We start from the raw sequence: 22,945 nt of genomic DNA, 5'->3' as shown, positions 1-22,945 counted from the left end.
GTCTGAGGACTGTAGATCCTACTTCAGCATAAGAGGCTGAATTTGGGAACATTGGGTTCCTTCCCAGCAGCTGAACTTTGGAAAGCCCAGAACGGGGTTGGTGTGTGCCAGAAGAGGCATGTAAGTTACAGGCACAGCAAGACCTTCATCCGAGTTCAGATCTCAGGTCTTGCTGTTCTCAGTAGACTGATGGATTTAGTTACACCCACAGGATCCCCAGCGGGTCCTGCAGGCCAGGTTGTTGCTATGAACTCCTGATTTTTAGAGGTTTAAGCGATATTGTTAGCTGGTTTCCCCACTTTGTCACTCAGCCATGGAAAGATGAGAAAGAAACCATGAAAGCAGACATGGGGAGGAAGCTGTAGAGTGTGGGACATGATAACAGTGACTGCTTTGTCTTTCCCCTCACTCTGCTGCAAGTTCACACTGACCATATCTTGTTCTCCTTGTATGGCTGATGGGGCAGACCCAAGTGTTAATATCTCCTCATTACTACAAAAGCCAATCTCAGTTACAGCTTCCCTCTCCAGCCCCATAACAAGCTGTGCACCAGTGTACCTCAGCTTGCACACTCTTCCTTTTTTTTTTTTTAATATACACTGACATGTAAGAAATAGGAACTGCTATTTTGCTTTTAAGCAGAAGTTGGAACCATAAGCACTGCCTTGGAAGTGTGCTGGGCTGTTTATCTGGTGTTTATCCAATACTGATGCCTCAGGGAGACTCTGTTTTCCAGAAAGCAACAGTGGCACTGTCCTGGCTGTTTGGGGTCCCTGTGTCTTTGAGGAGAAGGATGATGTGCAGGAGGCTGTATTGCCATGTGATCTGCCAGACTGGCCAGAGGCATCAGAGCTGGTTGATTGCAGTTGATGACAGCTGATTGAAATGTGGTTTTCTGGTTGTTTTTTTTTTTTTTTGCAATTCCAGGATCGAATCATTGATGCTGGGCCAAAGGGCAACTATGCTCGGTTCATGAACCACTGCTGCCAGCCCAACTGTGAGACTCAGAAATGGTGTGTGAATGGTGACACTCGGGTCGGGCTCTTCGCACTTGTAAATATCAAAGCTGGTAAGGAACACTCTGTCAATGCCTGCAGTAGCCTCGGGGTTCTGTACGGAAAAGGGAGGGTTTGTAGCTCTCTGGAAGGGGATTTAATTTTTATTTTCATTGGGATATTCATGAGGTTTAACAGCAGCACTAACATAATGAAACACACACATGGTATCAGTGGAGGTTGATACAGGGCCCTGCTACAGGATCAATGCCCTTTTTAGCTGTAAACTGTGGTAGAGGAGAGGGGTTGTACTGAATTTTCAATCTACACTGATCTATGAGGAGATTAATAGTTTGCTGTCCTTGTGTAGTGGTGGCAGTCATTTGTGACATTGTATTTAAAAAATGCTTTTATTTTAGCAGTAAAACATTCTACTCTGTAATTCATTAACTTGCTTGGTTTTGATCTGCTTTCGTGCCAGGGACTGAGCTGACTTTCAACTACAATCTGGAGTGTTTGGGAAACGGAAAGACCGTTTGTAAATGTGGTGCCCCAAACTGCAGTGGCTTCCTAGGAGTAAGGCCGAAGGTATGATGCATCATTTAAGCTTTTGTTTTTCCAGATTGCCTCTTTGCATGGTTGTGTATCAATCATTGGTTGCAGAGGTTTCTGGTTGAAGAGATCATTTAAGTGTGCCATGGGAACAGCGCTTGAAATGAGTTAAATATTCTAGTTTTCATTCTGAGAGCAAGTCGTAGTATCAGAGTTGCTATAAATAATGACAGGAAGCTTTATTTTACACTGAAAGAATAAAAGAAAGAGGGTGGGGTTTTTAAAATTTTTTTTAAAAAAATTCTACTTCTTATCATGGCATTTTCCATAGCGCTAGAGGAGCAAAGGACAGGCCTGGGAAGGACTTCATTAGATGACCAAGAAAACACAACTCAGCCCATTTCCCAGAGTAAAGACTCCCAAAGTAAATTGTGAGCATGCATGGAAGGCCAGCAAACTCACATTCCTTCACACTGAAGTTGCTTTAGAGCCAGAAGGCTGCTACCTCACTATCTATTCTGCAGTAAAGTTCTTAGTTTTATTCTGGTTTTAATGAAATGACCAATTTTTGCACATCAGACAGACATAAGAAATCTGCCATATCTGTAGTTGAAAAATCACCAGCTTTTAGAACTCACTGACTTTTTGAGGGCTTCGATTTGTAACTGTAATGTTGCAGTAACAGGAATTGATTTCAATTACCTCCTTGTGTGAGCTGGTTCTCACTGGGAAAAGGAAATAACAGAAGCAGTTGGCTGAGTTCCCAGCTGTCACCCGCTAAATCTATGTCTCAGCTGTTGGTTTGTTACAAGTGCTTCACCAAATCAGTCTGTAATCCCTCTGCTCTGGCATGTGGATCCTGCCGTGCCCACAGTTAAGGGTTAAAAACCTCCAGCAGCACAGTTGTTGAGCCCCATCAATATATAGGGAAGGTTTTATGAATTCTCCAGGGATTAGTTCTTCAGAAAAATTAACTTACAAAAATAAAAAATGGATGTCTTGAGAAGCTGACAGATGAGGGGAGTGGCACATCTGATGTATTTAGTTCTTTCCTGGGATGCAATTTAATTGATTTTGTGCTGCCCTTGTGTTATACATGGTTTGACTGTCATTTTTGCCTTGAAATTGCAGGTTGCACGATGGAAATGAGAGAAAGGTGCCCTTTAGTTGGCATTCATGTTCCATTGTGATATCTGAGGCTGCTCATTCCATCTTGATGAGATGGGCTAAGAAACACTACTGAGAAAACAATACCTTGGGGTGTTTCTTTTAAAAATTCTTCTCACAATAGATGCATTTTTAAGCTTGCTGAAGATACAGCAAGACAAAACTGATTATACTCAAGTTCACTCTTAAAAGTGCCTTCTAACTGGGAGTGTGGAGGAATGTTTGGGAGTCTATGGTACTGCAGGGAGCAAGTGGGAATCGCTTAGTCCAGCTGTTAGACCTCTCTTAGACATTCAAATTATCTGTGAAGGGATTTTCGTGTTCTCTTTGTAATTAGATGGCCAAGGAACCAGGCCTGAAAATCGGTGGCTTAGTGTAGGTGGAGGCATTTCAGTGCCTGCATTTTCAGTGATAAGAAAGGCCTGGCTTGTCCCCATTGTCAGGGGGAATGATGGTATGAAAGCAGAAGCATCCACATGTGAAAGGGAAGGAAACAATCAAGAGATGTAACTCCTTGGTGACAGGAAAGCTGGATAGCCAGCTGAAGAGTTCTGAAATTGAAGGTCTGGAGACCAAGGTTTTTAAATGTTTTGGTGATGAAAATATTATGCGTGATATTTTTGCAGAATAAAGGATGTAAAAATTGCTACATAAGCATTGTCTCAGCACACAGATATATCCTGCATGGAGAACACATATTTGAACACAAAGAGATGTAGAAAATGGCACAGAATTTAGCTCATGTCTCCTTAGATAAACTGAACTGATGGTGCTTTGATAAGGTCGGGACTGGGGGCAAGAAGCATCATCTTTGTGGAGTTGAGTGTTCCACACAATGGGAGGCTCAGCCTGGCTTGGAGGGGGAGTTGGAAGAGCAGGATTGGAGGAAGCCTTTAGGCCAGAGAAGAGAGCACTTGAACTGTTTAGTTGCCTGTCCTGGGTCCAGCTGTAGTTACTTCACTACACAGATAATGTAACTCTACTGATGATGCAGAGTTCAGTTGTCATTGCCATGGGAGAGTGAGAGGATGGGGCAGTTGCAAAGGAGTAACTGAGTATAGGGGGAATGGAGATTGGATATTCCACAGTACACACCTGGAGAGGTTAGCAGCAGAAACAAATCCACCATGAGAAGGTCATGGCTGGGTAGTTGTGGTGGAGAAGGAACCACTGTGCAGCTCAGCTGCCACAGGACTGAACTTTGGTGTGACACAGCTGTGGAAAAGGCAAATGGAGGCAGTGCTTTGGGGGAATTTCCTGCTCTTTTGGCTAAGTGTTGATGTCTTTGTACGAGCTGTTATCTGAGGTAGCGTGTGTAATTCTGTAACTTTTGTTTGGTATAAATATACTCAATAAGGGCAGAGAAAAGCCACTGGGAAGACTGAATGTACAGAATGTGAAAGTTTCAGTTTGCAAGCAGGAGAATGTGTCCCACAGGTTTCTTCAGGGAGATAAAAGCTTCAAATGTTGAACTTGATGATCTTGGAAGTCTCTTCCAACTGTAAAGATTTTGTGATTCTGGTGCAAAAGAACAGCATTGACACAAGAACAAATAGGTCTAAACTGATGACAGATAAATTCATACTGAGAATAGAGAGGGAAGTGATGAATGTGAAAAAGTGCAGGAAGGCCCTGAATAGACTCCTTATGAGTCATGTGTGCCAGGAAACCTGACTACTTTGACCTGAAGAGTCTGGGAGAGGTGGCATGAGCTCAGTGACACCAGGCAGCTCCAGCTCCTCATTCTGCTGCTGCTAGTCATATAAATCCCATGTCCAGTCAAGCTTTGCTGCATGACTTCCAGGCTCTTTCAAAATAACTGGGAGCTATTTGCTGCAGTAACTTGGCTGCCAAATACCGAGCAGCACTAGAGATGCTGCACAGGTCTCAGGTATTGGTGGCAGTGGGATTTGTGTCAGCAAGGTTTGCAGCAGCAAGGTGGATGGGGCAGAGCCCTGTGTTAACCAACATCTTTTCACCCCCAGAGCCAGCCCAGCCTAAGCGAGGAGAAGTCCAAGAAGCTCAAGAGGCGGCCGCAGATGAAGCGCAGGTCGCAGGCGGAGGTGATGAAGGAGCGGGAGGACGAGTGCTTCAGCTGTGGGGATGGGGGGCAGCTGGTCTCTTGTAAGAAGTCAGGCTGCCCCAAGGTGTACCATGCTGACTGCCTCAACCTGACCAAGAGACCTGCAGGTCAGTGCTCTGCACAGCTGGGCTCTGCTTGGCTCACAGAGTTGGCTCTGGGTGTCCTGGGTGCTGCTCATGACCTTGCACTCTATTCACAGCTTCTTAACATTTAGAGAAATCTTTCTGACTTGAGCAGATCTTGTTGCCCAACCAGTCCAGCCCTGGTTTGCACCCCACTGTGACTACAGAAAGGTGAACTAGTTGCTGAAGGGGAAGTTGGTCTTTGCCTAAGAGATGATGCTTGTGAGCTAACCCCATTCTTGGGGCCTGGCAGAGCATAATCCCAACAATAGCTGAGGTATTGGTCATCACAATGGTCATTTTCCCAGCGTTGAAGACAGCTGTGAAATCACTGGTGAGGAGAAGCACTGCTGGAAAATAGGAGTTAGAAAAGAATCTCTTAAATGTCTGAATAGCCATTAGCTCATATGTAAGAGAACAGTACTGAAGCTTGTGGTGAAATGAGGGCAAAAATTTGAAATAAAAAAATACTCAAAAAGTACAGTCCAGCCTCCAGCCTGTTCCCCTGCTTTGTATTTGCAAAGTCTCTCCTAACAGCCTGAGTTAAAAACACAAAGAATTGCCAGCTCTCTAATACATTTTTTTATTTAGTGGAAGATTGTTGTCTCAGTCCTTTTCTGGCTTGTACAAACATAGCCTCAAGTTTTTATTCTTGATCTACTCTGGACTGTGTCCCACTTGCCTACACATTTTTTTTAAAACTGGAATAAAGTATTTTAACAGCATTGCAGCTGAGACCTTGCTTACTCTGACAGAAGAGAATAATTATATTTTGTTTTTACATAAAATTTCTTTGGAAATTGTTTTACTTGTTTTGCAAAAATAACTTATATTGATGGGATGTTGATGGTTTGCTTTACTCTTCTTCAGTTTTCATCTTGATCCTTTTCTCGTATTTTTTTCTTCCTTTTGCAATCCTGTTTTGCACCTGTCTTTAATTACACCTTGTTGGTGCAAGAGCATTTGTCCAGTTTAAATTCTGAGCCTGTCCAACTGGATTTTTGCAGTCCCTTACAGGCTCGATGTTATCTACCTATATCTGTAAGAGTATTTGCTGTTCTGTTTTCAGAAATTTAAATTATTGTACAGATTAAAATACATTCCTGAAGGGTGTAATTTGAAATGCCTCCTCACAAGAGGAGGTGCAAGGTTTGCCACAAGACCATTAATAACTGTTTTTAGAGAATGATTTTCAGTCAGTTGTAGCAATTTTACTCTTTTTACACATAGGCAGTGATTTTCATAGCTTGCTCCTCAGAGTATCATTCAGGACATGAAAGGTTCAGCACTTTCTACTTCAAATGTTTCGTCTGCCATGGGCATTGCTGTCAAGTAATTGGAATTTCCTGCTTGTTTGCATGTTTGCTAATTGTGTGATCTTACTTCCAAGAGCTCAGGACTGTCCCTGGAGAGGGTGCTTATTCATTAAACCTTTTTACCCTGTCAAAGATCATTAGAGTGGTTTGAAAGGATTTATCCTTTCTGCAACAAAGGAGCAGGTTTTGACTTTTTTTATTTTCCATCTGTACAAATGACCTCTATAAGAATGGTCCCAGGGTCTTTGCAGTGTTGTGTGGCTCTCTGGGATGCTGCTGATGCAGGGGGAGCAGTGACATCCTGTGCTGCAGCACCATGAGCCAGGAGCAGGGGAGACCATGGGAAGTGTTAAACATCCTCACTTGGAAAAAAATGCTGAAAAATTGGAAAAGACACATAAGAGCAGCATGCATATTTTGAGACTGGAACAGAAGCCTTGGACTGGCTTCAAAGGAGGGGAAAAACTTACTACATGTTGCCTTCAACCCCAAGGGAAAAGCAGCGTGAGAGAGGGGAGTGGAGAGCTGCTGTTGCTCAAGTCCAGGGAGCAATGCCCACAGCTGTGCTGCAGGAACCAGCCTCCCTGGAAAGGAGCTGATAGCCACAGCCACAGGTCTGTGGGCTTGGTTCAGGCAGGCTGGGAAGTGCTCTGGCCTGGCTGGTGTCTGTGATTGCCTCTGGCTCAGAGCTCTGTGTCAGGGCTGCTCTGCAAGGAGCTGCTCCCCACAGCAAGGCAGGGAGCGGGAGAGATGGGAGATGTGGGGTGCTGGGAGAGCACAGAAGCAGGAGGTATATTTGGAAAAACATCTTTGCTCATCCTGTGGTCAGGAGCTCAGCGTGTACCTGGTTGTGTCCATGAACTGGAAGCATTTGGTAGAGCCAGACACAGCCTTGGCTGAGGGAGCAGGAGGCTGAGCCAATGAGGTCATCTACAAGTGAGAAAAGCAGCAGTCTCCGAAGTGTAATGTTGTGTTTCAATTGCTGGTGGTATTGGTACTGATGGTCAGTAGGTTGTGTGAAGATGGAGCTGCTGGGGGAGCAGCTTTGTTTTATTGTGGCCATACATGGCCAGAGGTTAAGGATGTGCCTCTGGCTTCAGAGACAATAGAAACTTAGCCCTTGTGATCACTGCTCTCTCGCTTCTTCTTTCTAAAAAACAGGAAGGGAGGTTTTTGACCCAGAATTAAAAGATAAATCTGACATGTTAGCTGAAAAAGTCCTTTGGGTGTTGTGCACAGATAACTGCTGCTGTTTTCTATGAAAATCAGAGCTACAGAGATGTGCAAACTGGGGATGTCTGCTTCTCTCTAGACACCTCTGTTGGTTAGTGCTATGCAGGAGCCAGATGGGCTTTTGGTCTGAGCTGATGTGGCTTGTGTTTGTCATAATTATCATTGGCCTTGCTGCTTCTGCGAATGCAGATTCGTGTTAATTGCCTGTCGAGCTAAGGCAGAAACTGAAGAGAACATGTAGAATTGTATGTGGGTATTACAGGAGTGTTCTCACTTTCCCCTGAACTCCCTTTGCAGCAGGCCTTTGTCTCCTGCCCTTGTCCTGTTCCTAAGGTGTGTCTTTTCTCCCGTGTCCATGCTGCAGGAAAGTGGGAGTGCCCGTGGCATCAGTGTGACGTCTGTGGTAAGGAAGCAGCTTCGTTCTGCGAGATGTGCCCCAGGTCCTTCTGCAAGCAGCACCGGGAAGGAATGCTCTTCATCTCCAAGCTGGATGGGCGATTATGCTGCACAGAGCATGATCCCTGTGGGCCTCATCCTCTAGAGCCAGGAGAAATTCGTGAGTATGCGCCTCCCATAGAAGGCCTGACTAATGGCGAGGACACCCAGCCACCAGAGCAGCTGCCTGCAGAAACAGAGGCAGACACAGACCTGAGTGTTCAGCCCCTGGACAGCCTACCTCAGTCTGTGGCCCTCAGACTGCAGTCACCAGAAAAGCCCCCTGCTACCCTAGCGCTGAGGCTGCCTTCTTCAGACAAGCCCCCCACCACCCTTGCCCTGAGGTTGCAGCCATCAAACAAGCCCCCCACCACCCTGGCCCTCAGGCTACCTTCACCAGACAAACCACCTGCCACCCTGGCTCTGAGACTGCCACCGTCAAATAAACCCCCCGCCACCTTGTCACTGAGGCTGAAGCCATCCAACAAACCCTCCACCACCCTCTCGCTGCGGCTTCAGCCTTCGGACAAACCTCCCACCACCCTGTCGCTCCGCCTGCAGCCATCAGACAAGCCCCAGGCTGCCCTGTCCCTGAGGCTGCAGTCAGAGAAGCAGCCCATCATTGTAGCGCTGCGGCCTCAGCAGCCCGACAAACCTCCCAGCAACGCGGTGCTCTGGCCGCTGGACGAGTCCTCCAGTGACGCCTCGCAGCCTCAGCTGCCGAGCAAATCTCCTCCAGGATCACCTCAGTCCCCGCTGGATGAGTCACTTGTTACTGCTGCTGATCTGCAGCTCCAGCTGGCAGATGAGACTCCTGATGCCCCCGAGGTTTTGGAGTTATCGGACAAGTCCCTCATTGACAGCAGGGCGCAGCAGCCCGAGCTGCTGGATGAGTTCCCCGTGAAATGCCTGCATCCTCCACTGTCTGACAGACTCCTTGCCACGGTGGGGATGCTGCAGTCCCAGCCGGAGGATGAGCCTCCTGAGGCCGATCAGCTCCAGCCCTTGGACGACTCCTCTGCCCAGAGTCCGCAGCCACAGGCTGTGCAAGAGGCTTCCAGCTCTGTGGTGCCGCAGGTCCCAGCGTTGGAGATGGCTTCCAGCCCTGAGGTGCTGTGGTCTGTTTCCGTTGAAAAAGTCCCAGACGCCCCAGTCTCACGGATCCTGCCCTCAGAGAAGGCTCCTGGATCAGCAGTACCACCTCTAGAAAAGGCTTCCTTCTCTGGGGCAGTGCGGGTCCCAGACACAGAGAAGTCTCCCAGCTCTGGGTCACCCCATCCCCTGCCTCCAGAGAAGGCTGCTGATTCGGGTGTGCCTCAGATCCTGCCCACAGAGAAGACTCCCAGCTCAGGGTTGCCATGGCCCCTGTCTCCGGAGAAGTCCCCTGGCTCCCGGTCACCGCACATCCTGCCCACGGAGAAGGGTCTCAGCTCAGGGGCCCTTCGGATCCCTCTCACACAGAAGTCTCCCTCCCCTGGTGTGCTGCGACCCCTTCCTCCAGAGAAGGCTGCTGACTCCGGGGCCCTGCGGGCTCTTCCTTTGGAAAAGGCTCTCAGCTCTGGGCTGTCTCGGCCTCAGCTCTTGGACAGGCCTCTCACTCTTACAGCCCCGTGGCCTCAGGCATCGGATAAGCTGGCTCCTGCTGTGGCTCCTCGGCCTCAAGCCTTGGACAAGCCTCTAGCTGCATCGGCTCCGAGGCTGTTGCTGTCGGAGAAGGCGCTGCGCCCCGTCGACCAGAATGCTCAGCTGAAGGAGAGAGGAGCCACAACCATGGAGCTGAGTCCCCAGCAGAAAGAGAGGACCGTGTTAGCTGGGGAGCAAATCTCTTGGTCTGCTGGGAAGGTGGTGACACAGGTTGGACAAATACCTTGGCCTACAGAAAAACTACAAATGCACGAGCAAAGCCACTGGTCCACCACGAAAACCCTGACGCCTGCGGAGCAGCCTTCCCGGACGGCAGAGAAACTACCAGAGCCAACCCTTCAGCCCAGCTGGGAAGTGGCCTCAGCCCCCTCGGAGCAGACCCCGTGGACATCAGAGAGATTGTGTGCATTCGAGCAGACCCCTCGGCCAGCCAGGGAAGCGCCGGTGCCCCCGGAGCAGATGCAGTGGCTTGTCACGAACGTTCAGACAATTGATCAGATTGCTTGGCTGAGTGGAAAAGCACAGACTCCTCGGGGGCAGGACCCTTTGCCTGAACAAAACACAGCGCTAGCCCGTAACCAGGATTCTGTCTGTCGTGAGTTGGCTGACTCAGAGCCAAAGTGAGGTTGGTGAATATGGGAGGCAGGTTTCAGTCGTTTAATGTTTAGGGAGGGGGAATCTTTGTTTTGTTTTTTTTTATTCACTTCCCTGAGCCCAGCCCCTAACCCATGCACATCCCATCCGTATTCTCTTGTGACATGAGCAAGGACATTCTCTTAAATCTGAGTCTGGCCCAGCCAAAGGGAGAGAGCATCTGTGACCTTTTCCTCTTCCTTTTACAAATGGTAAAGCTGAAATAAAGAGTCCACTCTGGGTAAAAATCTCCAATTCCATTGAAATGGTCACATTACTGATCCAGCATGTTCAAGCTCCAGGTTTGATTGGTAGGTGGGTTCCTAGGCACAGCCAGGGGCCTTGCTCTTGTTACTGCATTTAAAGAAAATGGATCAGTCAGGCTGCCCTGGCACTGCAGATGTTTCAGGGATCATGTGGTGAGCAGTCAGGTGTGTGTCCTTGCCAGACTCCAGAAGCAGGGAAGGGATTTTGTGTCACCTGCCCAGGTCTCTGTCCCTGCAGGGTGTTGCTTTACAAGGTCTGTCCATGTGTTTACTGGGACATGCTGTGTGTGTGGTTTGCTCAAGGACAGGGATCATCTCCAGTGAGATGGGAGAGGAGCTCCTGCACTCACTCAGTGCAGTTTTCTCCAGCAATAGGCAGTGTCCATTCAGGCTCCTTTTTTACAGAGCTGCGACTGGCCAGGCCCAAGAAGCGGGAAATCTGGAGGAAGTCAGGGAAAAGAGAGATCTTGGAAGAAGTCATCTGGGAGTTTTTCATTCTTGTGTCTTAATCTTTTAGCACAGGACACGTGGAGTGTTTTCCTGCACTTGACAACGTAGTGACCCATAAAGCAGCAATAGCGGAGCAGAGCAGAGTGGGTTCCTGGAGGTGCTGAGTACTGCCCTGCCAGGGGGACAGTGCTTCCTTTCAAATTTCCATCCAGTCTCTTCTAGACCTCTGTTGTCAGCGTGAGCCAGCAGACTGAGCAGTCCTTTCTCCCTTTGCCTCAGATGTGTTCAGAACGTGTTCCCATCACACCTGGTGTTGCCAGCAGCAAGCCAAGCCTGTCCTGCTCACTGCGCAGAGGCAAGGGTGCCGTAGCTGAATCGGGACCCATCTCAACACCTTCCCCTTGTGTAGCTTCTGGCTTAACTCTTCTACAACCAAAGGAGACTTGAATTAACTGGACTGTGTTGGTGTGCGTGTGTGTGTGCGCGTGTGCGTCCATCCAACTGAATTGTAGTTCTCACACTGGAACACGGTGGGCTCCAGCAGCTGCCTGGCTTTCTTTTTTTTCTCTTCTCCCTTTTACAGTGAAGGCGATGTTTAGTACCTGGTGGTCATCGGGCTGGTGTCCAGACTAGGCCTGCTGAAAGCCGTTCACTCAAGCGTTGAGGCAGAAGTTGGTTTGGCTGTGGTGCTCATGGGGCAGGCAGTAGAGTCCCAAGGACCTGCAGCATCTTGTGACCACCCTCACAGGCAGGAGGAGGACAGACCTCCTTTGGTGGCACTGCCTGGCCTGGGTAGGGTTGGTGTCCTTCCGAGGAAACGCTGCTGACCAGCTTTTTCCCACTCTCACAACACATTACCTCTGTAATTACCTGAGCTCCACCAATCTGGGGCCGCAGCCTCGGATCTCCGTGCCGCCGCCAGACCCTTGCACAGCTCCAGTGTGTGTATCCTTCTCCTTCTTCCAGGCAGATCCACAGGCCCCTCCACAGGAAGGCAGAGTTCAGCCCCATGCTGACCTCCTTCCTCTGACATGGGAGCAGGTCCTTGTTCCCACCTGGCTTGCAAGTGCCTGCTGCTCCCAGAGCAGACGGTCATGAGCTTTGCAGTTTTCTATGAAGGGAGGCAGACACCTGTACCAAGAGAAATCCTGATCCGTTCTCCTTTCCTGATGTGTGCACCCTGAGACAACGTCCTGCTGTAAAGGCCGGGTGTGCTGGCCACAAGGGGACATTACCAGTGCTATCTCTTCTCTAGTCCGAATCATTTCAGATCCTTTGTAGAATAGCTCACAACTTGGAAGAGCTTTATGGCTTATGGAAACTTACTTGTTTAATGTTGTTGTTTTTTTTTTTTTTCCCGGGAAGACTGGCAGGTCAGTTCCTGCTTGCTGCTGAAACTAGGGAAATGCAAGCAGCTTGCATTTCTGCGTGACTCCTCCACAAAGGGAATCAGGACAACTCAGATCCATTGAGAGAGAAGATTACCTTAAGGGCATTCATTAAGGTTTTTAAACAAAAATTAAAAAAAAATATATGGCGTTCAGTATATTAAGTATTTATCATGTGTGAGAAGGAAAATAAATCTTGAATTTACATTTATAAACCTTCCCATGAGCTGGACTTAGTCATGTAGATTGTGTAAGTAGGGTTTCCTCAGTGCCAGCACCCAGCTAGCTCCCACTGTAACCAGAGAGGTCTCTGCACTGCTCTGTCCACCTCCGCTTCGCATTGTCACGTGTTAACTAGTTACTTGTTTCATGAAAAAATAAACTGTGAATATTTTTGGTGCAGGCTTTTTTAAATCTGTAAAATGGAGAAGTTCTCAGTGAATTCTCACAAGAGCAGGTTTGAAAAAAAATGACTTCTATAAATCACGGGCTCTCGTGTCAGGGTGAGGCTCACGGCAGCAGCCGCCTTTCATGCCAGCAGGTGCTTATCCAAAAGCTTGTTTGGAGCAGTGAATGTGGATTAAACCTTTGCATGGCATTTTCCACAGCCTGCTTTGTTGCAGCTGTACCCTGTCTCTCTTCTTGTCTCCCTTTTCCACAAGGATCCAGGTTTCTGGCTTCTTATCTTGCAGCTTCTGTTGGGAAGTTGAGTTCAGCTTAGCCCGGAGGCTGCTTGGCAAAACTGGTGTTGAGGAACTTCACTGGAGGAGGAGGCCAGGAAGCTGCTCTTCCCTCTTTGCTCTCGCTGCGGCCTTGGGCAGTGCTCTGTCAGATCAGGAGGGCTTTTCAGAGGGAGTAGTGGTGCTTTTGGGAGTCTCTGGGCTTTTCTGGGTCACATAGACAAGGCTTGACCAGCTGTAGAGAGAGGTCCCAGCAGCCCTGCCCATGTCCAGCCTGCCCTCATCAGGGAGCATGAGCTGGGGAACAGCTTCAGGCAGCAAAACCCTTGTGAAGGAAATGTGGGCATCTTCTGTACTCAAGGTGACTCACTGTGGTTACAGCTGGCAGCTCTGCCTTGGAGGAGGAGAGGGACATGTCTGTGTTGAAGCAGTTGGGTTTGTTTGCTGCCATTTGTTGCTGCCTTCAAAATTCAGCCAGTTTGAATCACGAGGGATTTTAAAAGTAGAGGGTAGAGGCAAAGTAACCCATACCCCTGGCAGACTCTGTGGGAGACACTGCTGCAGCCTTGTGCTGGACTCAGACCTGTGCAACATCTCCATGCCAAGGCTGTGATGCTCTCTTGGTGTGTTGGAGGGATCCAATCACCTGGTCACTTAGTCCTGGGTCAGCCCTAATTGCACCCCAGGTGGGTGAGAGGTGACTCCTGTGTTGATTCACTGGTGTGGAGCACTGTAGAAGCAGAATCAAGGGTGTAATTATCTCTGTCCCTTCCCTGGTGTCCCACAATGGCTCACAGGAATTCTCCAGACTCATTCCTGGTAGGAGTAGCTCACTCTTCCCATTTCCAAAGGGGATGCAGGCTCTGCTCCTGTGTGAACACTTTGCTGGTAACATCCCTGCTGGCAGGATAACTGCTGCCCCTGCTCAGAGCAGGGGGCTGGGGTCAGCAGTGGCCCGTGGCCTCCACCCCACCGGAGGACCCACTTTACTGGGCAGGAGAGTCCCAGGTGCCCTTTGGTGACAAAGGAGCTCTGATGAGGGGTAACAGCAAGGTCATGGCCTTGTGCCCTGAGGGATGAGGGTTGCAGAGGAGGAGCCACCACAGGATGTGTGGGCTGTGGGCAGGATGAGGGGAGCAGGCACAGGCCACTGTTCTGCGTGGCTTGTCCCATCTTCCCCACTGTCAGCCAGGGCTCTGGTGAATCTAGCAGGAGACTTATCACTGTAAGGAATAATCAGCTCACCTACTGCACGTCTCCAGATGCAAATTAGCTCATGGTAGCTTGCTTTATTGCTGTTCTGCAGTTAAACTTTTCCTATTTAACAAAAAAAAGCTCCACAGGAACCAGTCACTTCAATACACAAAACGTCTGGGTGGTACTGTGGGAGCACGTGTTAATTCAGGGTTAAACCCCTGCAGGCAGAGGCTCTGAAGGTGTGGCTGGTGTTTAAAGTTCGGGAGATAAGAGAGATGATTGAATGTAAAGGACATAAAAGAACTAAGGTGAGACGGTGCATCTGCTAGAAAAGCTTCAGCTTAGTTTCACAGAAAACAAAAATGGAAGAGAAAGAAAAAGCAGCCCTAACCTTGATGCTCTTGGCAATGTGTTCGCCCTGAGCATGTTCTGGGTGTGCCCAGCTCGTATCTGGACACCACAGCCAGTGTTGTGACAGGGCAGGGGGAGTTTGAGAAACTTCAGACCTTCAACACCTTCTGTTTATTTTTTATTTCAGCCTTAACTTCTGATTTTGCTTGATGATTGGAATAACCATAATTGTAACCTGCTTGTAATGTGCTTTGCCCTAAATTACTGATTAGGCTTTTGGCCTTTGCTAGCCAGTGAGTGTAAAAGCAAAGTGGCAAATCGTGCAGCTACTCTGAAAGTATGGGGGGATGCTGTGTTTGATCTCCCAGGCTTTGCCCATGCTATTTACCCACCCTCCTGTGATAGTGATAACGCTGGTGGCAGCATTTGCAGCCAAGGCCGCTCCTCCTGCTGCAGCACAGCTGGGCTGATGGGTGCTTGGGGCTCCCAGGGCCTGGGACACAGGACACTGGAGCTTGGGGACTGCTCTGCCACGTGCCTGGCTTCAGCAGGAGTCTCACCTGTGGGGTGGCAGTGCCCTTGCTTAGCAGGAGATGGGAGGATGCAAGATTGCTGCTCCAGGTCCTACAAAAGTGATGTAAGCAAAGTTTGGTGCCAGGGGAAAGGACAGATTGTTTGAGCTTGGGCTGGAGGAGCAGCAGTGATGGACAGTCCCTACAGCACTGAATCTACCTCCTAGGGAAATCTGAGAAATGGGTGTTGCTATGGCCTATTTCAAGGTAAAGTTTTAATCATGTTTGCCCTTGGCAAAGCCCTTGGGCTATTGTGGTGCTATTGTAAACCGTTGGCAGCTTAGCACAGTAGGGCTGGACTCACGGCTCCTGGCCCACGGGCTGGGGCTTCTTGGCCAGCTGATACCATCCCCCTGGAGCTGGGGCCGGGCTTCAGCACGTGTGTCTGAAACAGGACAAGGAGTGACGTGGTTCCTTCAGTTTATGGTGGTTTTGAGACTAAACCAGTGTGCCACTGAGCCCCGTGGGGAGCCCGTGGAGCCACGTGAAGCAAGCAGGCATCTGCTACTGCATGTTCTTCGTGTCCGTTTGGTACTGAGCTGGTTTCAGTTTTTGTTTCTTTTTCTGATGTTTCCGAGTTGTTGACTTCAAGGAACTGGGTTTAGTGTATTTTTTGTAGACACTGGGAACTTGTTAAAAGGAAAAGCAGCAAGCACCGGGAGGCTCAAGGTGGAGTGTGGCTGGAGCTGAGTGTGCCCCAGCTGGTGTGGGTGGGAGGTGAGATGTGTTGGCAGCAGAAGGGGGCAGGCAGGGAGTGGCTCTCCCTGTGAGGGGCCCTGGAAGCCTTTCAGCAGTGGTGCTCGCAGCCCTGCATATCGGTGGTGCTGAGCTCACTGCCCCACCAGCCTGCTCACCCCCAAGACACTGACCATGCTGGGCACTGTGCCTCGCTCTTAATGTCCCCTGCCACCCTCCAGCACTGTGTGCTCCCAGCTGGGGTCCTGGCTGCCAGCTAGCCAAGGGCCCTGGGGAGGATGGCTGCCCACTGCCCCTTCCTCATTACCCAGGGACATGGCGGGGCCACTCATGGCAGCAGCGTAACTTGTGCAGGAGCCATGAGTGAGAGGTTTGCTCATGGGAAGAACCTCAGTGTGAGCAGCCCCACGCTGCCTTCCTTCCCCTCTGAGGTCTGCTGCCCACAGGGTGGCAGTGAATGGGGGTGCCCCACAGGGTCCTGTTCTGCAGGCTCAGGCAGAGGGAAACACATCAGGAGTCAAGGATCCCAGCCAGGGCAGAGGCCAGCACTGGAGCACTGCAGGGGGAACAAAGGGGTGCTCAGCCCTGGCCAGGAGTCGTCTGTCAGTTTTAAGAAGGAATGCCAGAGCAGGTGAGAGTAAACTACATATTTCCAGCATGTATATTATTTTTAGAAGAGGGAGAGGGGAGAGTCTTGGACCATTGATTACTTTCATTTTGCTCCCCTTAGACTGTTGGCTGTGTATGTGAAACTTATCATGAAAAGAGGGTTGCCCTGCCCAGGTGCTCCCAGAACATGTACTGTAATTCTTTGTATATAGAAGAAAAATTACTGTAAAGTAAAGTTTAACTTTACTCTCGATGTCCTCTTGTGGTTTGTCTTGCTGAGTGGGGGGAGGCAGGGAAGGGAGAGCCCTGACGGCCTCGCGCGCAGGGGTACGGCTCAGACCACAACGCGTTTTATTTACATTGTACACCTCGAGAGAAGACGCTTAAATAAATCTGCAAAGAATCGAGCATCTCTGAGAGAATAAGTTACTGGCCACCGCTGGGCCACCACAGCTCCCACAAACACCACAGGTGGCAGGGAGGGGGTCCCCAGAGTGACAGTCCACAGTTCCTGGCACTGCACGGCAGCAGTGTGCCGCTCTGTGTGCCAGGAGAGCAGTCCAGAGGCTGTGCTGCGGACAGGCCCAACAGCTAAAACACAGCAGGTAAAAAACCGGAGGAGTCCGGTCAGCGCCAGCTGCCTGTCCAGCAGCAGCAATTCCCTTTTGGCACGGGGGCTCAGTGGTGGCAGCAGCTGTAGAAGTAGGGACTGTTCCTCTGGCTCAGGTTGACACCCTTGTCCTCTGGAAGAGAGCAGGAGCGGCAGGCTGCTGGCATGTCCACGCCACCAAAGCTGCTCGTCCCGGGTGCGGGCCCTGGCAGGTGCCCTGGGGTGGTTTTGGTGCCCCGTGGAGAAGTGCTGAGGTTCGGGGTCATGGCACAGCTCACACAGCACGGCCCAGCCCAGGGCAGGAGGCACAGCCAGGCTGAGCATGCCTGGGCAGGGCTGGTGCAGAGCTGAGCCAGTCCTGCAGCCCAGCAAGGATCCTGGCTCTCGGCTGCCAAAGGCCACCATGGCCAGCTGGGTGGATGTGCTGAGCCTGGCCTGAGCAGGCAGGAGGATGCTGTGATGGAACTCAAACTCCATGAGATAATCCCTGGCATGGAGTCACAGCAGCCCCAAGGGAAGCACTGCCAGATGACCCCCAGAGCTCATGCTGTCCACCCAGAGGCACAGGGAAGGGTGCCTAGGGAGGGACAGATCCTGCCTACTCACCTGTCATCACCTGGAAGGCAGAGAAGTTGACATAGTCTTCGGCCACCTTTTGGAACAGCTCATCTGGGGGGAGAGGAGGCATGGCAGGTGTGGGTGCCCCCCTGCCAGGCAGAGCCCCCAGCCCTGCTCAGCCAGGACATGGCCCCAGCGAGGAGCTACTCACCTACACTCTGGCCTGTTTTACTGGAGGTCTCAAAGAGGTCTGCTTTGATCTCTGAAATGAGGGCCCAGGTTGGCACTTGCTGCAGGTTCAGCAGATGTGGCTCCGTGGGCATGTCTGCCCCCAGAGTCACCCCTTGGGCACAGCTGCTGACAGCAGGCTGGCAGGGACACAGGGCAGGGCTCCCGGCCCCTTGGCCCAGCTGGCCATGTGCCTGCCCCTGTCAGGACATGCTGTGCCCAGGGAGGTCCCTGGCAGAGCCGGTGCCTCACCATACAGGGAGCCCTGATGCCATTGGATCTGCTGTGGGCCCACGGCAAGGGCAGAGCTCCTCGTATGGGAACGGCAGCTCAATCCTCCCTCACTCCCCACCCACTCAAAGCTCATGAGCCCAGGAAGAGCCAGCAGTGGCCGTACCATCAGCATAGTCCTGCACGTCGTGGAAGTCAACCCCTCGCTTCCTCCTGTCCTCCTCCAGCAGGTCGCTCTTGGTGCCACACAGGTAGATCCGGCAGCCCTGCGGCAGGAACAGGGTTGGGAGGGATGTTCCCACATCCCCACCACCACCCCCCTTGTCCTCTGGGGAGGCTTCACAGCCCCCAGACCGCCGTACCTCCTCGCAGTTCTGCAGCTCGTTCACCCAGAACTTGGCTCGCTGGAAACTGCCACTGTCGGTGAGATCTGGGGAGAGCAATCGGGGTGTGCTGCTCCTCAGTGCCCAACCCACCCGGTGTCACCACCACCCCGGCCCGGGCCCTTTGCAGCCCCCAGTTCCTTCCCCTTCCCATTCACCGTGCCCTTACCGTAGCAGACCACGGCAGCCCGGGCTCCCCGGTAGTAGATGCGGCTCATGGCCTCATAGCGCTCCGAGCCCGCCGTGTCCTGGGGGCGACAGGCAGGTGACGGGGGTCGGAGAGTCCCAGGGTCTCTCACCAGGGGGTGGCCAGGGATGTCGGCGGGGCGCTGGCACAGCCCTCGCCCCTGCACTTACCCAGATGCCCAGGGTCACGGTCTGGTCCCCCACAGTCATCACCTTGGCCACAAAAGCGGCTCCGATCGTCTGCAAGCGAAGCAAGAGGAGCGGTGGGAACCGGCCCGGGGATGCGGGGGCATCTGGCCTGGGAACTCGGAGGAAACCGGCGCAGGGACGGGGGAATTCACCTCGGGATGTGCGGAAAGAGGCTGAGGAAACGAGGGGACCGACCCGCGGGAACGGGAGGGATGTGGAGGGTCCCAGCCCGGACACGGAGGGGGACAACGCGAGGGGACGCCGTCCCAGAGGCGTGGGTGGCAGCATCCCGGGTACACGGCGCGGAAACGGGGTGACCACGGGCAGGATGCGGGGGTGCCACGCGAGTGGCTCATCCCGGGGAGGCAAGGGAGACGCGGGGACGCCATCCCGAGGCTGGGGAGCAGCAGCGCGGGGCCGCGCGGTGCCGGGGTGTCACTCACGTTCTGGTAGGGCCCGGCGCGGAAGCGGCCGTGGGCGCAGCGCTCCACGAGGCTGCTCTTGCCCACCCCCTCCTGCCCCAGCAGCACCACCTTGGCGTCCACCCGCCGCCCGCTCATCCTCGCGCCGCCGCCGCCGCGGGGCGGGGCCGCACCGGGCGGGGCGGGACCGGAACCGGGCGGGGCGGGACCGGAACCGGGCAGGGCGTGCCGGAAGTGCGCAGTGCGGGGCGGAAGCGCGCGGCGGGGCGGGGTGGGGCGCGCGGGCCGCATGGCGGCCGCCCAGCAGGCGCGGGCCTGAGCGGCGGCCCCATGGGGAAATACTGCGCCAGCCTGGGCGTCCTCAAGGGGCCCTGGGACCAGGTGTTCGCCGCCTTCTGGCAGCGCTACCCCAACCCCTACAGGTGCGCCGGGGCCCTCCTCAACCCCCCGCCCCTTTCCGTCACTCGGTCCCACCTGGGATCGGTGCCACTCCCCGTCCCCGGCCCAGCGCGTTCCACGGGGGTCCCGCGGGCTCCGGCCGGCGGGGATGGGTGTACCGCACCACCGGTGCCCGGCGGGCAGTTGGTTCCTCCCTGCCTTAATCGTTCAGTTCCTGACGATTGCCAGCCCTGGGGGAGAGCTGGCGAGGAGCAGGGCGTGATGTTTTCTTCCCCACTTTAGCAAACATGTCCTGACCGAAGACATCGTGCACCGGGAGGTGACGCCGGACCACAAGCTGCTCTCTCGGCGGCTCCTGACCAAGACCAACCGGATGCCGCGCTGGGCAGAGCGCTTCTTCCCAGCCAATGTCGCCCACTCCGTCTACATCCTGGAGGACTCTATCGTGGACCCCAAGAACCGAACCATGACCACATTCACCTGGAACATCAACCACGCTCGTCTCATGGTAGGTGCTGGGCTGGGTGGGTGTGTGAGGGGTGGAGGGGACCCAGCAGTGCCCACGGCTGGGCTGTGCCTCGTGCAGGTGGTGGAGGAGCGCTGCGAGTACCGGGTGAACCCCGAGAACAGCAACTGGACCGAGGTCAAGCGGGAAGCCTGGGTATCCTCCAGCCTGTTTGGCGTCTCGCGGGCCATCCAGGTGAGCTTAAGCAGTAAAGCTGTTTCTCGCCCCTGCTTTACCCTTTCCTTGTGCTGGTTTTACACCCTTTTCCTTTGTTCCCCCCCATCCTCAGGAGCTCTTGAGGCACCCAGAACCATCACTGTGAAAGTCACTGTGACTTTTCAAGCTGGGACAAAGGCCCAGGTGTGTGACAGGGCTCACACCTTCCCTCACGTTTCTCTTGCAGGAGTTTGGTCTGGCCAGGTTCAAAAGCAACGTGACCAAGAGCACTAAGGGATTTGAATATGTGCTAGCAAAAATGCAAGGTGGGCACCCAGGGCAGGCTGGGGCTGACCGGGATGGGTCTCTTGGAGTTAGAAGTCACACTGGGAACACTCCAGTCCATGGGCAGGTTGTTGCTTGAAATAATCTGACTGTGAAATCCTCACCCCTTGCCTTTGCCCTGTGTCTTGGCACAGTGTGCTCTTCCCTGAGTGGATCAGGCCAGCAGTGATTGCAGAGTCGGGCAAGGGTGGAGTGCAGGCAGGAGGGGGTGGGACATGGTGACAGTCACGTGCCTGTGGTTCCCCTTTGCGACGTGCCCTGACCTGCTGGGGGCAGGAACACCAGGCTCATCTTCCTCCGGGTGTGGGGAAGTGCCTCGGTGGCAGGGCCGGTCTGGCCGGCACTCCTGTGTGGTTAATGGCTTCCATGTTGTAGGAGAAGCTCCATCCAAAACACTGGTGGAGACAGCCAAGGAAGCGACCGAAAAAGCCAAGGAAACAGCTCTGGCTGCTACGGAGAAAGCCAAGGACCTGGCAAGCAAGGCAGCAACCAAGAAGAAGCAGTACGTGTGAGGGGCCAGCTGCACCAGGACAGATAGGAGACTCCTTAGATTTTATATTTTTAAAGAAACTGTATAAGTCTGACAATCAGCTGCTGCTTGACCCTTTCTGAGATGTAATTATCATTAAAGAATCTACTCCCACCTCTGATTTGGCTGAGGCTGGCCTGGCTAGAGCAGAGCCCAGCGCTGCTCTCCACTCTGGGGGCCCAGCCCTCTGCAGGGAAGACACAGGCCAGGGTTTTACCAAGTGCCTTTACTTTAAAAGTGTCAGGTCTGTACAAGAGAGCGGGGTGGCTGCAGGAGCATGAAGGCAGGTTGCTTAATGCACTCGTTTCCCCTTCCTGGCGCTCCAGGGGCAGGAGAGCCTTTCTGTAGTCATGTCTGCAGTGGGCAGCACCGCCCCATCCCCACGCCAGGCAGCCCCAACTGCCTGTGGGTGCACAGAGGGAGGCAGGAGAATGTCCTCAGTGACAGCTGGGCTTTCTTCCAGCACCTCTTCAGTGCCTTGTGGTGTACAGCAGGTGCCACAGCGCAGTGCCAGCCCCATGCACCCAGTGCCACAGCCAGTGCCACCCAGCTGTGGGGGGGTAAAGCCAGTCTCTTGCCCCCATCTGTGGCCCCTTAGCCTGGCAGCTGTGATGAGGCTGGCCGGGGCTGGGTTTCCAGCAGGAAGGAGGCGGGCAGGCAGTGCAGGGAAGGCAGTGGGCACCGTCAGGAGGTGGGGCTGTGGGGGCTGGAGTAGCTGTGGTCCCTCCCGGTGCCAAAGCTGGGCAGCAGGTCCCCGCTGAACACCACACCATCCACCTCTACCTCTGCATCCTCTGGGCACAGGGGAAGGTCGGGTCAGCCCCTTGGCTGCTTTCCCTCCCTGCCCAACCTCGTTCGTTCTTCCCCCTTCCTTACCTTCCTCGGACGGCTCTGAGAGCTGGGAGGAGTCCAGGCTGTCAGCCCGTGCCCGTTCCCCATCAGCCGGCAAGAGCAGCGACTCCAGCCGCCGCTGCAGGCTCCGCTGCCGGTCCCGCAGCCGGTCCTTGGCCCTTCGGGCCCTCAGTTCCTGCTCCTCCAGCCTCTGTTGGGGCCCGGTGAGCCATGAGCGGGGGCCGAGCTGGGCGGCCCTGCTGCCACATAGGGACCTCCCGAGCGATGCCGATGCCATCACCCCCCTCACCTGGATGTGGAGCCGGGCACGGTGCAGGAGGCTCAACGTAGTGGAACGGGCCGGCCCTACGCCCACCGGTACCTGTTGCTTCAGCCGCTCCAGGCAGCAGCGGAGCTGGGCTCTCCTGCGGCCGGGCAGGCGGGGAACGACAGGGGGGTCAGCCACGGAGAGGCACGGGCCCTACCGTCCCCTGCCCCGCCGCTCTCCCCCCACGCCCCCGTACCTGTGCTTCTCCAGCGCGTTGTGCAGCGACCTGTGGAAGAGACCCGGGTGATCAGCACCGCCGCCACCGTCCACCCACCCATCCACTCGTCCACCGCTCACCTGACGCTGCCCACGGCCCGGCGCGACGGCGCGGGGCAGAGAGCGGCGTAGCCGTGCTCGGCCTCGGCCAGGCCGAGCGGGTGCCGGTGCTCGCGGTGCTCCAGGAACTCGGCCGCCTGCAGCAGCACCTGGATGCTGGTGGCCGCGGGCTCCATGACGGGAGGGTGGGGGGCGCCGCGGACCGCGCGCTCATTGGCTGCGGGGCGCCCCGCGCCGCTGACGTCACCTCGGCGGGCAAACAAATTCAGGCGGGAAAGCGCGTGCTTCAAATTTGAATCGGCGGGAGGGGACGGCGCGGGCCACGCCCCGGTCGCTGTTTAAGCAATTGCCACCCCAGAGCCACGCCCACAAAGACCACG

The 22,945-nt window shown here is 53.4% G+C and overlaps 4 protein-coding genes across 8 annotated transcripts in view; 2 read left to right on the top strand and 2 right to left on the bottom strand.

Annotated features, from left to right (window-relative positions):
- NSD1 (nuclear receptor binding SET domain protein 1) overlaps positions 1 to 16,642 on the top strand; it is a 61,209-nt gene extending 44,567 nt beyond the window's left edge. For 3 of the 5 annotated variants that reach the window (XM_059859942.1, XM_059859946.1, XM_059859947.1), the window contains exons 20-23: positions 928 to 1,069; positions 1,477 to 1,583; positions 4,700 to 4,904; positions 7,833 to 16,642. In XM_059859942.1, coding sequence (XP_059715925.1) covers positions 928 to 1,069; positions 1,477 to 1,583; positions 4,700 to 4,904; positions 7,833 to 10,171 — 2,793 coding nt within the window. In that variant the 3' untranslated portion in view covers positions 10,172 to 16,642. The remainder of the gene's footprint in view (positions 1 to 927; positions 1,070 to 1,476; positions 1,584 to 4,699; positions 4,905 to 7,832) is intronic. The other 2 variants (XM_059859944.1, XM_059859943.1) reach the window with 2 other exon arrangements.
- An 81-nt stretch (positions 16,643 to 16,723) lies between these two features.
- On the bottom strand, positions 16,724 to 19,379 carry RAB24 (RAB24, member RAS oncogene family). Its single transcript, XM_059859948.1, has 8 exons — positions 19,218 to 19,379; positions 18,757 to 18,825; positions 18,569 to 18,647; positions 18,379 to 18,446; positions 18,183 to 18,282; positions 17,769 to 17,819; positions 17,606 to 17,668; positions 16,724 to 17,132 (listed from the first exon to the last, which is right to left on the bottom strand). The coding sequence occupies exons 1-8, from the start codon at positions 19,332 to 19,334 to the stop codon at positions 17,068 to 17,070; spliced, it is 612 nt and encodes a 203-aa protein (XP_059715931.1). The 5' UTR covers positions 19,335 to 19,379; the 3' UTR covers positions 16,724 to 17,067.
- A 78-nt stretch (positions 19,380 to 19,457) lies between these two features.
- On the top strand, positions 19,458 to 21,251 carry PRELID1 (PRELI domain containing 1). Its single transcript, XM_059860099.1, has 5 exons — positions 19,458 to 19,618; positions 19,878 to 20,103; positions 20,182 to 20,295; positions 20,504 to 20,582; positions 20,977 to 21,251. Exons 1-5 carry the CDS (start codon positions 19,527 to 19,529, stop codon positions 21,111 to 21,113), a joined length of 648 nt encoding a protein of 215 aa, XP_059716082.1. The 5' UTR covers positions 19,458 to 19,526; the 3' UTR covers positions 21,114 to 21,251.
- A 90-nt stretch (positions 21,252 to 21,341) lies between these two features.
- On the bottom strand, positions 21,342 to 22,858 carry MXD3 (MAX dimerization protein 3). The gene is made up of 5 exons (XM_059860100.1): positions 22,587 to 22,858; positions 22,486 to 22,515; positions 22,272 to 22,386; positions 22,007 to 22,172; positions 21,342 to 21,924 (listed from the first exon to the last, which is right to left on the bottom strand). The coding sequence occupies exons 1-5, from the start codon at positions 22,739 to 22,741 to the stop codon at positions 21,815 to 21,817; spliced, it is 576 nt and encodes a 191-aa protein (XP_059716083.1). The 5' UTR covers positions 22,742 to 22,858; the 3' UTR covers positions 21,342 to 21,814.
- Between the last annotated feature and the right edge of the window lie 87 nt (positions 22,859 to 22,945).

The sequence above is a fragment of the Haemorhous mexicanus genome, chromosome 15 (genome assembly GCF_027477595.1).
Source record: "Haemorhous mexicanus isolate bHaeMex1 chromosome 15, bHaeMex1.pri, whole genome shotgun sequence".
In the NCBI taxonomy this organism is placed as follows: domain Eukaryota; kingdom Metazoa; phylum Chordata; class Aves; order Passeriformes; family Fringillidae; genus Haemorhous; species Haemorhous mexicanus.
The sequence above is the reverse complement of the archived record's forward strand: the minus strand, read 5'-3'. Positions and strand labels throughout refer to the sequence as shown.